This window comes from Leptosomus discolor, chromosome 11 (assembly GCF_034619465.1).
Source record: "Leptosomus discolor isolate bLepDis1 chromosome 11, bLepDis1.hap2, whole genome shotgun sequence".
NCBI classification, from domain to species: domain Eukaryota; kingdom Metazoa; phylum Chordata; class Aves; order Leptosomiformes; family Leptosomidae; genus Leptosomus; species Leptosomus discolor.
The window spans coordinates 3,921,132-3,933,795 of record NC_141401.1 but is presented as its reverse complement, the minus strand read 5'-3'; the positions used below and the strand labels follow the sequence as shown (position 1 = coordinate 3,933,795).

The 12,664-nt window shown below is 43.7% G+C and overlaps 1 protein-coding gene across 2 annotated transcripts in view; it reads left to right on the top strand.

Moving 5' to 3' along the window:
* Positions 1-12,664, top strand: part of LRRK1 (leucine rich repeat kinase 1) — a 73,858-nt gene that overhangs the window by 16,080 nt on the left and 45,114 nt on the right. Inside the window, exons 2-6 of one of the 2 annotated variants that reach the window (XM_086471557.1) lie at positions 2,814-2,977; positions 3,841-4,007; positions 4,753-4,760; positions 5,666-5,845; positions 6,469-6,617. In XM_086471557.1, coding sequence (XP_086327683.1) covers positions 2,814-2,977; positions 3,841-4,007; positions 4,753-4,760; positions 5,666-5,845; positions 6,469-6,617 — 668 coding nt within the window. Of the gene's footprint in view, positions 1-2,813; positions 2,978-3,840; positions 4,013-4,752; positions 4,761-5,665; positions 5,846-6,468; positions 6,618-12,664 lie in introns of both variants that reach the window. The other variant, XM_086471558.1, reaches the window with a different exon arrangement.

The following is a 12,664-nucleotide window of genomic DNA, read 5'->3' as shown; positions in this document are numbered from 1 at the left end:
AAGTTTTGATGACAGTTAATGAAGAAACTTGAATGATGAGCAGCGTTATCTTTCTGTTAAGAATATTTAAACATAAAATATTGGTTTCAAACAGTAGAATTGCCCAGATTTCTTACATTCAGTGAAGCTTTTATTGACTTCTACTTGATGGATGTTCATACATTCAAAACTGGGCAGTTTTGGTTAGATAAATAAAAATTTGCCTAAGATAAGGCTAAAATTGAGTTTAAGGACTAAAATTAATATCCTGAAGACTGATTAAACTGTCAGCTAACTCTGGGGGCACCTAAACTTTGCGAAGCCAGTCGTTTGCAACCTTCCCATTCCTGGAGAGCCCAGAAGTCTACACCTACTGCACACGAGCAGACTGCAATAGTTGATGGCCAGCCCATGTTCTCCAGACACTGGTGGTGGTACCAGTGGTTGTAACTAAACCATTACACTACAAAGGACTTAAGAAGGGGGCCAAAAAATGTAAGAGGAAGCATGACACATTAGCCAAGTAGTTTTGTGAAGTAGTCATTTGGTAAAACACAGAAGTGGTCTTGGGATTAGGGTCTAGCTTGCGGAGTTCCCCCTTCCCTCAGTTATAACCTTGTGGTCCTTGTGCTCCCTGCACAGTGGAACAGTTCCAGTAGAAGAGGTGGAAACTGCTCTTGTAAAGAGAGCTCTGGTGTGCCGAGGTTGGCTGGAGACCTCTGTAATAGATGAGGAGGTGACACCAGGGTTTCCCAGATCCTGAATGAATTTCTGACCATGAGATATTCATACCTCCAGCTTCCCTGGCCGTAATTTAGAAAGAAAGACGGCCCCGCTCAATTCTTCGACAGAAAGGATGTGCTTTTACATGCGGAGTGGGCTTCAGATGTGGGTCTTGAGTGATGGTCCCCAAAGTCAGGATTGAGGCTGGAAGGAAGTTTGTCCCTCCTTTCAGCATTTTTTAGGAAACAGCTTAGAATTGCTGTGCTCTGTCAGCCTCAATTTGCAGGGCTTCCTGCTCAGCTTTCCAGCTGTTTTACATCTCCGATGTAAGGCGTTTTTTCCTCCAACAGGAATTGCAGTGCTTCTCTCTAGGTTCAGGATTTCACCACAGGGCCCCGAGCGCGGGGAGGCTGCGTGTTCCAGTAACGGCAGCGTTTGCTTGGATCTGCACTTCTTCCTTTTACTTAGTCCAATTCTGAGTTGTTTAGACTGGAGAAGTATTTTGCTTTGAAGTTCTCTCTTCTATCACCCTTTATACAGTCACTTGCTGAAGAATCATTCGCATTTCCTACCTTTAGTTTCCGTTAAAAGGAGAATTAAATCATACACAGTAGTCTTAGAGATCCCTTACAGGTGTGTGATCTGCTCTAAAAGACTGGACCAAGTGCTGGATGAATTTCCTTTCCCATGTACCCCCTAAAACTACAGAATTATGAAGGCACTCCACCTATTAACATGAACTCTGAGATGCTGTTTATTATGCTGTAATTTAACACCACATTCATCTGCCTTGATTTGTGCTGCTTGTCCTTCACACGTTCTGCATCATCTGAGAAAGGTTATTGATGTGAGCACATTTGTAATGGCACGAATCTCTGGAGCCGTCTCCGATGTCTGAGTGATTTGAGCTTCATTTAAATAATTGATGAGATGTGTTAGTCAGAATCTATTGGTGATTCAGACTGCATTATTCAAAGGTATTTACTGACAGTTATAGATTGGTCCAAATTTACTTCTTTTTCCAGTCTGCATTAAACTAGGCCCTGCATGACATATGTGTCTATTTAAAAAAAAATAATAATAAATTGTTGTTAACATATGTGAAAATCTGCGGGCTTAAGGGCTTTGTTTAACCAGTTGCAAATAAGCAATAATAATAACGTTTTAGCAGGGAAAAGTGAGTATGAAGCAGTCTCTTTTCAAGTGAAGAGTGCTTCTTTTCTCTGTCTTGCATGTTGTTCAGGAGCCGACCTGAACGTCTTACTTGTAATTCAGGGACTTCCCTACAGCTTTCTCTGTCCTGGTAGTTGGGGGAGTGGGTGGGTGTGAAGCTTCCTGGCTGCCTCCTTGTTACCCACCCACCGCAAGCATCTTCTCTAATGGTTTGCAGCTTTTAATCTTTGACATGTAAAAACTCTTTTGGCTCCTAATGGCATTTAAAGAAAAAAGTCTAGCCTAGGAGACTCTCCAGGATTGATCAGGGTTACCTGGGCATCTTGCATAATCTCCTTTTATTCTTTTTTCCCCAGAGTAAAAATATTCCCAATTTCTTTTCTTTCATATTCATTGAGGTGTATAAAGCTGTAGTTGAAAGCCCTGGAGAAGTTACAATGAGGTTTCATTAGGCTGCTGTCAGGAGGTGAATGAAGTGTGGCTGAAGCAAGGCTAACAACAGGGGAATATCACCGGAGGTCCTGCAGACACCTCGCTTCTTCAGAAGCACTGCAGGTGCCCATCTCATGTGAGCCCTTCTCCTCCCTGGTTCCTGTAGCGGGAGGTCGAGTGTGGCAGGCTGCTGCAGAGCGTACGGGTCTGTGTGCTGCGAGCTTTCCCACCGTCCTTTGGAAACCACCTCTGGGAGCAATTGGGGAACTCGCTGTCCCTTTTAGTTTCATGTCCCTGTTGGAAAGTACTTTAACGTATTATCGCTTTCTTTTGTCAGGCAACTGAGTGTTGAGGTTTCTCCCTCTTTGTTTAATTGCGTGCAGTAAATATTCCACTGAAAAGAATTCACCCCCTTTTTTTGTTGCCAGGATGCATCGACATGGCAGCTGTGCATGAGTGATGAGCTGATACTTTTTCCTGACCCCTCTTTTCTGTTTTTCCTGCAGGAACTGTGGACATGGGTGGCAAACAGTCCACAGTCGGCGAAGTCTCCATAATTCAGACGCCTGTGACAGAAAGCATTCAGGATGCTTACAAAGCTGGAGACACCAGTAAGGCCCAAGAGTTGATTAAGTTGTCATGTGAGGAGACTGCACTGCAAGTAGAAAAGGTAGGGTTAGGTTACTACTTTTTCTCAAATTTTATTGGGAAAGAAACCAAAATGCCAAGCTGCTGTCTTCCATCGTTTCTCCTGCAGAAAATCCATTCAGTTACATATGTTATGCTGGTGCTGCAGGGTCCCAGGCATGGCTGGTTGTGTGGGGCACTTCAGAAACATATGCTCAGGGACAGTATTTGCGCTTGAAAGCACTGATGAGAAAGATGAGACAGACCACAGGGAACTGTGTATGTAGAAACAGGAGGCCGTGTGAGGAGGGATGCTGGTGCTGTGGTCACTAAAACAGGGAAATACATTTTTCCCCGTAAAAAGGAAGCAGTTTATAGACTTTGCAAAAAATGTATTCCTCCATCAGTACAAAGATGGTTAGTGGCCCCCTGGGAAGATTTTGCTGCTTGTGTTTGGAACTATATCCTTCGTGCCAGCTTCTTCACTGCTCTGCCTTCAGAGCCCTCATTTTGATCCTGCTCTTTGCACAAGAGCTTATCTTAGTGTTTTGGGAGAGTACCTGCATGTCAAGTCCAGGCATATTGGCCATCTCCAAACCAGGAAATACTACACCTTGTTGCAGAGCTGTGCAAATAAAAAATGGATTTACACTCACCATTCTGTGCCTTGGGCACTTTCGTGGTAAAGCCATACAAAAAAAATAACATGCAAAACCCCCAAGAAATTAATATAATTAATATGTCAACACCAATGATTATAGTGGCTACTAGTGTTTGTGACATTCTCAGTTAGCCACAATGACAGTGGGCATTTGCATGGGCACAAATACAGAGCTCTAGAAATGTTCTCTTTTCTCTGCCCACTCCCTTTACAGAGAGTTTATTTTGCTGTGTTTTCTTTACCAGTGTCAGCTTTTAGGTATTGCGGCAGCATATGGAGATCTGCAGGCGGTGAGGTATTTACTGAAGGAAGCATTAGTGGTGTTACCAACAGAACCTAATGATGACAATGCAGCTGTGGTGGCTGCATATTTTGGACATAAGGATGTTGTGAAAGAGCTGCTGGATTCCTTGCGTGGTAAGCCTATTGGGTTGCCTCTGCCTGTCCTCAAACTTTTCGGTAGCTGTGTGCTGTAGCTTCAAGCAGGCGTTTGTTTTTTTTCACATACCTTGAAAGGACAGGGACTTAGTCATGGGGAAGTGTGTGGAGGGATCTAATCTCTGCTGTGTTTGAAGAAAACTTCCCCCATGGGGGAAAAAACCACACGCATAAAAATACTCCATGTTTGCAAACTGGAAGTGGAGAAAGATGCCGTTTAGGCAGTTCATTCCTCACAGCTGGGTAACGTCCCAGACCCCACGGAGAAATCGGGAGTTTTTCAGGAAACAGCATCATCCCACTCTGCTGACCCGGCAGACACAGTGGTGCTGGGAGTGAGAGTCCAGCACGCCTGTCTGGCGAGTAAGAGGTTAGGTGCACAGCTGGCAGCGTGGTCTGTGCTCTCGCTGGCATTTTGTTTTGACTTTCAGCAGAATTCCTTCTTTAGAATTGTCATTGTATTTCAGTTACATTTGGTTTTAAAAATTATTGTATGGCAGAACAGAGACATTTTTAGACCCAGACACAATTCTTAAGGCAGCTGTGGGGTGGGGGGGAAGAGCATTACTCTGGGTCAGGACCAGAAACTGTGTTTGGGTCCCCTGTTGCTCTCTTAGTGTACTGTGGGCATGGCAGCTGCTTCTCACCGGGACCCTCTATGGGCTCAGGGTCTGTCAGTCCTGCGCAGCAGCCAGGGCAAATCGCTCTCTTGACCTCAGACACTGCAGTAACAGCAACAGCTAAGCTAGGCCTGTGCAGAATTTGACCTGAGTATAGCTCTAGCTCCTCACTGGAGCTATATACTTGCCAGTGACCTCAGTGAGAGCAGGAATAACCTGTTGGGAAACCTGATTATTTGATGTTTTTAAACTGCTAGAGCACTAATAAGAGGAAGAAAAGTTCCAGTTTGAGGGATGCAATTAAACGTAGTGTTTCCTTCAGCCAGAAAGGAGGCTGACAATGCTGGTTTTGTAACCTAGTAGCAAAAACTGAATTATATTAATATAATACTCTCAGTAATGAAAAGTGACTTAAGTAGTTTCTAGAAACTTAGCTCAGTTTAGAACTGGCCAAATTCCCTCAAACCCTTGCTTTGGGTGGTCAGGGGAGGTGCTCTATGCAAACAGCACCTTTCAGTAGTTTTTATGCAGGACTTTCCATTTGTTTCCCTGGGAAGTTACATAGAAACCAATCACAGGGCTTAGGAATAAACTGTGTGAATTTGCAATTTGGCTGATGCACTGCGGTGGTTCTCTCTGGCTCAGTGTGAACTTCTTGTGGCTTACAGCTGAAGTGGAGCCCGTTTTTTGCAGCATAAGGGTGAGTGATTTAGTCAAGTTGTTAAAAATGCAAAAAGTGATGTAATTTCCATGTGGAGAAACTGCAAAAAAAAGTTAACATATAAACTTGGGCTTATGGATGTGTAAGCATTTCAAAGGGGATGTGAATCTGTAAAGTAAATGGAGGTGGTACTGTGAATCAGGGAGGATTTGAGGGCTGCTTCATGTTAGCAGAGATAATTCTGTCATGGGCATTTAGTTACACGTGCAGAATTATGCACACCTAGAGGAAAGCAGTGTTCTGCAGGCAGAACATTAATTCATTAAGCCAAATGATGTATCTTTTTGGTAGGTCCTAGTACTTGCCAACAACTCCTGAACTGGATGCTGGCCATAGCCTGCCAGCAGGGACATTTGGACGTAGTAAAACTCCTAATCCGTGCATACAGTGCTGACCCAGAGAGCTGTGCAGTCAGGAAGAATGAGTTTCCAGTTCTTATACGGTTACCCCTGTATGCTGCTATAAAGGCAGGTACGTATTTACATGCTTCAAAACTTTGCCTCTTTTCTGCAATGTCTTTTAAAGAATGGGCTGAGTTGTTCACATCTGGGAGGGTATCAGTGTGGACTGGCTAGCCTGGAATTGTCCTGGATTTCCAGTGGGATAAATCAAAATAAAATTTGCTCTGAATCTTTTCACATAGCCAAATTTAAGTCAGGGCCTTCTTAAGTTAGATTATTGTAAATACTGAGAGGCTGAGCTTTCCTCTATAAACTCCTAGGGGAAAGACCCTTCAAAAATAGAAACCTTGCAAGTAAAAGCATTATTGTTATGGACACTCTGGCACACATGCTTGATTTAGGCTGAATAATTTACACTTCAAAGCGCAGCTGTGTGTATAGTTTAACAAGATAGGGAAAAAAGGGAAAAAAGAGCGAGCCTGGGCCAGTGCTTTTACATAGTGTCTTTGCTGTCTCAATTTGGCCAAACTAAATCACATCACTGGAGGAAACAGTCTTTATACAGTTCGGTTTCCTTTTTGCACACCCCCATGGTTTTTTTCAGAAGTGGTTATTTCCCAGGATTTCTGTTCAGCTCCTTGTTGGTTCATTTACATGAGAGGAAGAGAACAGACAATCTGCTTTTCTCTAAAGGGAACGAAGATGTGGCCGTGTTTTTATTACGGAATGGAGCTTTCTTTTGTTCCTACATCCTGATGGACAGTCCTGAATCCAGCAAACACCTTCTGAGGAAGTATTTCATTGAGACGAGCCCACTACCGGGTAGTGCTCCAGCAAAAACAGTAAGTAGCCATTTATCTGTCTGAAGATACGTTCTTTTAAAGGAGCATCATGTTAATAATTTATATTTGTCTTTGCGTACCATGTGGCTGGTGACTCTTCTCAACAAAGAGTCTTGTGGTTTGCTACCCGTTTAGAGAACAAGCTGTGAAAGTGGCTTTCATGCCATGCTGAATTGCAAGGTGTAAAACATTTAGGCCTTTAAATGGCATCCTTGTGCAAGGCGCTGTGTGCACCAGCTTCCACTTGGCAATTTTAACATGGGCGCATGAACCAAGCGTGTGCTGCGAAAAGGAAACATTGACTTTGTGCTCAAAGTCTTCCAGAGAAGTAAGCATTACCACAGACTTCCTCTGTGACCCCAGGATAATCGCTTCATTTGTGTTTCTGTTGTGCATTCTGGTTGCAAGGTGGTGCCACAAGCTGTCTGCTGTCCCGGCGTGTTAGCGTGGCACAGAGCTGAGCGTGTAAACCCTTCTCTTCCCCTGTGTCTGATAGCTCGGGTACCACACGTACCAATAGACTCACGTGGCTTTATGTTAACGTGGAGCATGAGTAGAGCAAGCTCACATCTGCTCGAAACATCTTCCCTGCTTTAGGTCCTCATTAGTGAAAGGTGGCTGGTAGCCTTCCCTGTCACCTGCTCGGGACAGATCTGCCTTTCTGGAGCAGCGTGGAGAGTATCGTGTGTGATCAGATCATGTTAGTTGAGCTGCGCTTGTCCCACAGAAGTGGTTTTTGATGGGACACGGAGGCCAACGAAAAGCAGTTGAAGCCTTTTTAGGTTGGCAAGGCCTCTGTTACTGCTTGGCCACTTGCAACCTTTTGACAGTTTTCATAGTTCGTTTGCGTCTCTGTTTCTTCCACTGTAACATCTCGCAGCTGTTGGAAGGCTTAATACGTGACGATGCTTTGAAATCCATAGATGAGTGGCATTGTTTTCGTGCAGGGTATTACTACATTTCGTGGTTATCACACTCCTTTGTATAACTAGGCTATATTCTTCGTTCTTTTAATCTCTACTGTCCAAGTCTCTTTTATTCAGAACTGAAGAATGTCTCACGGCACACACTTACTGCTTTATAGGGAAGCACGTAATATTTCATAGTATTTCTACTGTTATCCAGCAATTTAGTTATCGAGCATTTTCTGTTTTTTCCCTCAGTATGTAGATAACAAACACTGAATAGGAGCGTCAGAGCCCTGAGCTTTCAGTAGTTACAGTTTTCATCAGGTCATAAAAACTTTGCAATGAAAAATTGTGAGGGAAATTTTTCGATCAAGGCTCTGCATGAATCCTGTTGCCAGTTGAGTATCTGTTTGCTCAGCTCTTAGCAATGCAGGATGTTGATTCTGCTTTGGTGTTAAGTGAAAATAAGCAGAGAGGTTTTCATAGTTTTACGAACTTCTCCATTCTCTCTTTTCCTGCCAAAACCCTGTCTCGCTGGATTCCCAACAATACTGTGAATGTTAGGGACTGCAGTCCACATATGTGAGCTTGACTTTGTTAGGTTCAATCAGCAGATTTACAGCCCTCCCTGTGGGATTCTTAGTTTTGTTGACAGGTAAACAGAAGGAAGCTAAATCCTAGATGTTTCTGGATAAGAGTTGATAAAACTGCGTGCCTTTTAGAAGAAAAAAAAAAAAAAAGCCAACTAATTGGATAATTCAGCTTGAATAAACTTGGAATAAATGTTTGAATCACAGGAAAGAGGTCTGTTTTCCATGTGAACTTGCTGGCAATATTTAACATAGCTGCTGTAAAAATGACTCAGCTTTGCTGTTGTCACACCCTGAGTGAAGAAGAGAGCAGTCTTAAAACATCAGCTATTGCCAGAAGGGCCTGGTTTAATAAAAATAATAATAATAAAAAGAAAACCAGACCCAGCAACTTGACGTTGATTCTTCTAGTAGCTGTTTATTTTTAATATGTTTGCTTTTTTAACACTTTCTCTTTGAATACATTTTGGCAGACTGGGCCAGATTCAGGAAGATTTGTCCTAGTTGTCTGCAGAGCTTAAGTCTCTGGGAGGTGATAGTCACATACCCTGATAATTTTTTAAAACAGAACTTCATAGCAACTGCAGACAAGCTGCCTCAGTGCTTTCTCTGTACCTCTTAAGGTTCGTGAACTTGTGTAAGTGCTGTGATGCATTTTGCACTAGGAGCAAGCAAGAAAGGATTGTGCAGAGACTGCGATGTGTATGGCAGCCAGCTGGACATGAAAAAGACTTTCCTCTTGGACAGGGCAGACTGAGCACGGATCATTTCAGCGTGAGCCTGGAACTTCAAAAGGGTTTGTCCCATCTGTGCTTTTTAAGTGAAAACACTGCACAGTTGACCTCCAATTGATTTCATAGTAGTGAATGCTACCAGCTATGCATAAAATGTGGTTGGAGAACTTGGTTTAGCTGCCACACCTTCCAGACAGCCATCGTGCTGTGCGTAGCGCTGCCCTTTCTTAGGCAAAAGGAATTACATCTCATTTTTCTAATATCCATTTCTCCTTTTTTTTTTTTTTCCTGGCATATATTTATCCCCACAGCAAACCGCTGTCTTGCTAAAGAGAGGAAGTGCTCTGCTTTTACAGGAACAGGTAACAAATGCCAAAAAGACCCCGTGCAGTAAAGTGACTGGGCACAGATTCCAGGCTTCGATAGGTGCAGTCAGCATGGAGATACGTGTAACTTTACAATGTGTGCAGTGTGAGATGTATTTATTTTTCTCGTGACAGAGCAGAAAAGTGCTTGAACTGCTGCATGTTCCTTAGGAAATGTTTTGCCAAGAGTTTTGTACTCAAGCGTACAAATGTATGTGTATGTGTGTGACCCTCCTCTGATTTCTTTATCCACCACCTGGCTGATCTCAGTTACATCACTATCAGTAAAGAAATCTGCAGCAGTTCCTCTCAGGATTCACGGCAGCTCTTATTGATGGAGGAGTTAGATCACCATCCTCAGAATACCCTGTCTATGGCAAGAGTGGGGTTCTGTTCAGGCATGTCAGGTCATTTAGGAGAAATGCACAACGGCCCTTTTTAATCACCTTACCAAACGACCTCAAATCTAAGTAAATATTTTTTGTATTTATAGTTTGTTGTTTGCCCAAGAGCAGCGGGGTTTCTGGCTTCTGTGCAATTTCCAGTCCCTTGCCTTCCTCAATGCATCCCCTGACATCACTGCAGTAGAAGATTTCCACATGGTTTTCGGGACTCATATTGAGAAATTCTTTCCTCAACAGGAGAGGGGAGTCTACAGAGGTTTTTCTTGACCTTCTGAAGAGCAGTAAGTCACCCAGAGTCAGGCTGTGCCCGGGAGCTAACAGCCTCTGAGCACCATCCCTCTGGAGCACAGAGCTCACCAGCTGGTGCCAAATGGAGGAAGGTTGAGCTGAACACGGGCTCTGCGAATTCAGCGTCGTAGAACTTTGGCATCAAAGCTGGCTTTTCTGGGAAGGTGGTGGAAATGATTAGGTATGGGTTGGGGAGGAAGTCCCCTCTCTTTGTGGCATTGCTGTCAGGCTTTCTTCCACTTAACTACGTTTTCACTGCAGAGTGCTGAGCCAAGTAAATCCCTAAGGTCACTCCACTGACACCAGGTTACTAGCACCAAGGTGAATTTGGTTCACTGTCCCTCAGTCAGATGAAGGGGCTTGGCTGATCCTCCGGTTTGCAGCACTCGGGTAGAAGAGACACTGTCAGTCCTGGGCTCTGGATGAGGAGGAGGAGTGCAAGGAGATTCAAAAAGCTGCCTAGCAGATGGGGACACCTACTCTGCAGCATTCATAGCAGGTTTTGGATTTCACAATCTGGTCTGTGGTTTTAGAAGTCACTATCTGGATTCTGCAGGTATCTTTCTATCACATTGAATACCCTGAGGCCATGGCTCTGCATTTTTGAGGTAAATGATACACAGCAATCTAAATGCAAAATAGAGATGAGTATCAGTCTGAAATGAGAAGCAGCAGATATGGATTGTCCTGCTTGCACCCACTAAAAGCAGGCTGGAGGTCTTCGTATTACTGCATTGGTTGGTGAACTCAAGGACAAGTACTTTTTTGTACTGGAATAAGAGCCTGTGCCCACTGTAAAGAGCATCATCTTGAAAAAGAGCAGGAACTGAGAGAGGGGTTAAGCACCATCAGTTCTTTTTTCTGATTATTTTTTTTTACTGCAGCTTTGTTGGGAGCAGTTTAATTAAGCAGGAAGAAAAAGAGGGAGCTGGAGTCTGTAGTGCATTTTTACTCCCGGCTCCCCTGAAAGAAGAGGAAATGTTACTGTCCCATTACATGGACTGGCAAAGAAAGTTTGGGTAACCTGAGACAGTGACTGGTGTCACACAAGAAGTCTGGGGCTCTGGAGTCTGAATTCAGGATCTCAAGCACAACTGCCTGCTTTATCCTGTGAGGAGGAAACCAAACGAGCAAGCCAGGTCTCCAGGTCTTTGTTCCCATCGCTGCCAGAATTTCAAAGCCCTGTGTGGTTATATGCATCCTCTGTGTGACTGAAGGACCTGTGGATAGCCTTTTGCAGGGAATATTTGCCCTGGTTTTTGGCTGTAATTCTCAATTTTCTTGCTTCTGTTTGTTTAGGTAAAATATGTGAATAGTTCAAGGGGTTGGATACTGTGGTCATGGATGCTTATCTTAGGAAAGGTGCTACAGAGCATCCCACTTTAGGTCAGATGCTGAAAGACACTTAAAAAAAAGCCAGGAAAATCTTCCTTCCCTGTTTTCTTTTGGGGCCATGGTGCAGATCCTATGCCTCCACAGCCATTGTGATGATACCATTGCCAAAGGAGAAAGTGCCAGGATGCCAGCACTTCCATCTCGGTGTACTTCCAAAAGTTGTCCTGAACTTCCGACCTCTGCTTGGTTTCCCCAATGATACAGTGGGCATAATATTTCCATTCATACTTGCAGGGCTGTCCTGAGGCTTCAGTAGTGAACATTTGACACGCACTATGCCTACACTAAGTACTACTGCTCTCAGTTTCTAAAAGGTGCAACTGTTTGTGCTTACCCTTTATTGCAATCTCCTAGACATTTGAACTGTGGGATCTTCATTACTTGGACTTCTAAGTCTCCAATCAGCATTTGAGAGAGACCTTTGTTTCCCTTTTCTTTCTCTCCCTTCCCAAAATACATTCCTTTTAAATTTAGGATTAAAAATCTTAAATGCTAAATGATGGGAACTGGAAAGCAAGTTAAATTTGCTTTCGGGTCCTTGCTGCCTCCTGGTGGAGAATTAACGATCACTTCATTGAGGCTGTCTTTGGGATGAGTGATGTCAAAAACACTTGAATTTATAAAAACGTTTTGGGACTGAGATTTTTTAAATGCGTATTTTGGAACATGGATCTCATTGGAATGCGATGGGGTGATCTTGAAAACGAAGCCTTGGGTTGTTTACTTGCATTGGTCACCATTATGTATTCATGTTTCTGTCTGTCCAAGCTGGAGCCTGAAATGAGTGGTTATGCCGTTCACAACAGCTTCTGGTCTTTTTCCAAAAGAGGATAAAACAACTTCCTCGTCTTACTGTCAAAAGCAGCAGAACATTATCTAGAAAGGAGGCAACTGCCAAAATCACGTCTCTTAGAAACTAAAATATCTTTGTAAATGATATCAAGCAAATTTCTAGTGTTTAGAAGTGCTTTACAAGAGTGTGTTTGCCTTGCCTTGCCTTGCCCAGATGTTTCTTTACAAAACCTAATCCTTCCCTAGAATGGTTTGGCTGCTTGTTGTTGGAAGGTTTAAGATGGAAGAGCAGTGCCTGGGAATATATTCATTATTCCAGCAACAGGCCTCCTTCTAAGAAGTCGTTACCACACTCAGCAGATCTGTCCCTCTCCTCTCTACAGATGCACGAGCAGTGGTCCCTAAGCATTTCAGAGGCTGGCTGCTCCACAGGGGTTCGTCTGGACCTGCCTGGCCTCTGTCGGTGTTCAGAGTCCCCTGGAGATCTGAGCAGTGATGTAGACCGTGTCCAAGAGACAGAGTGGGGGTTCAGGCTGCGGAGTCTGGATTTAAGATGGTTCCCATGATCTGT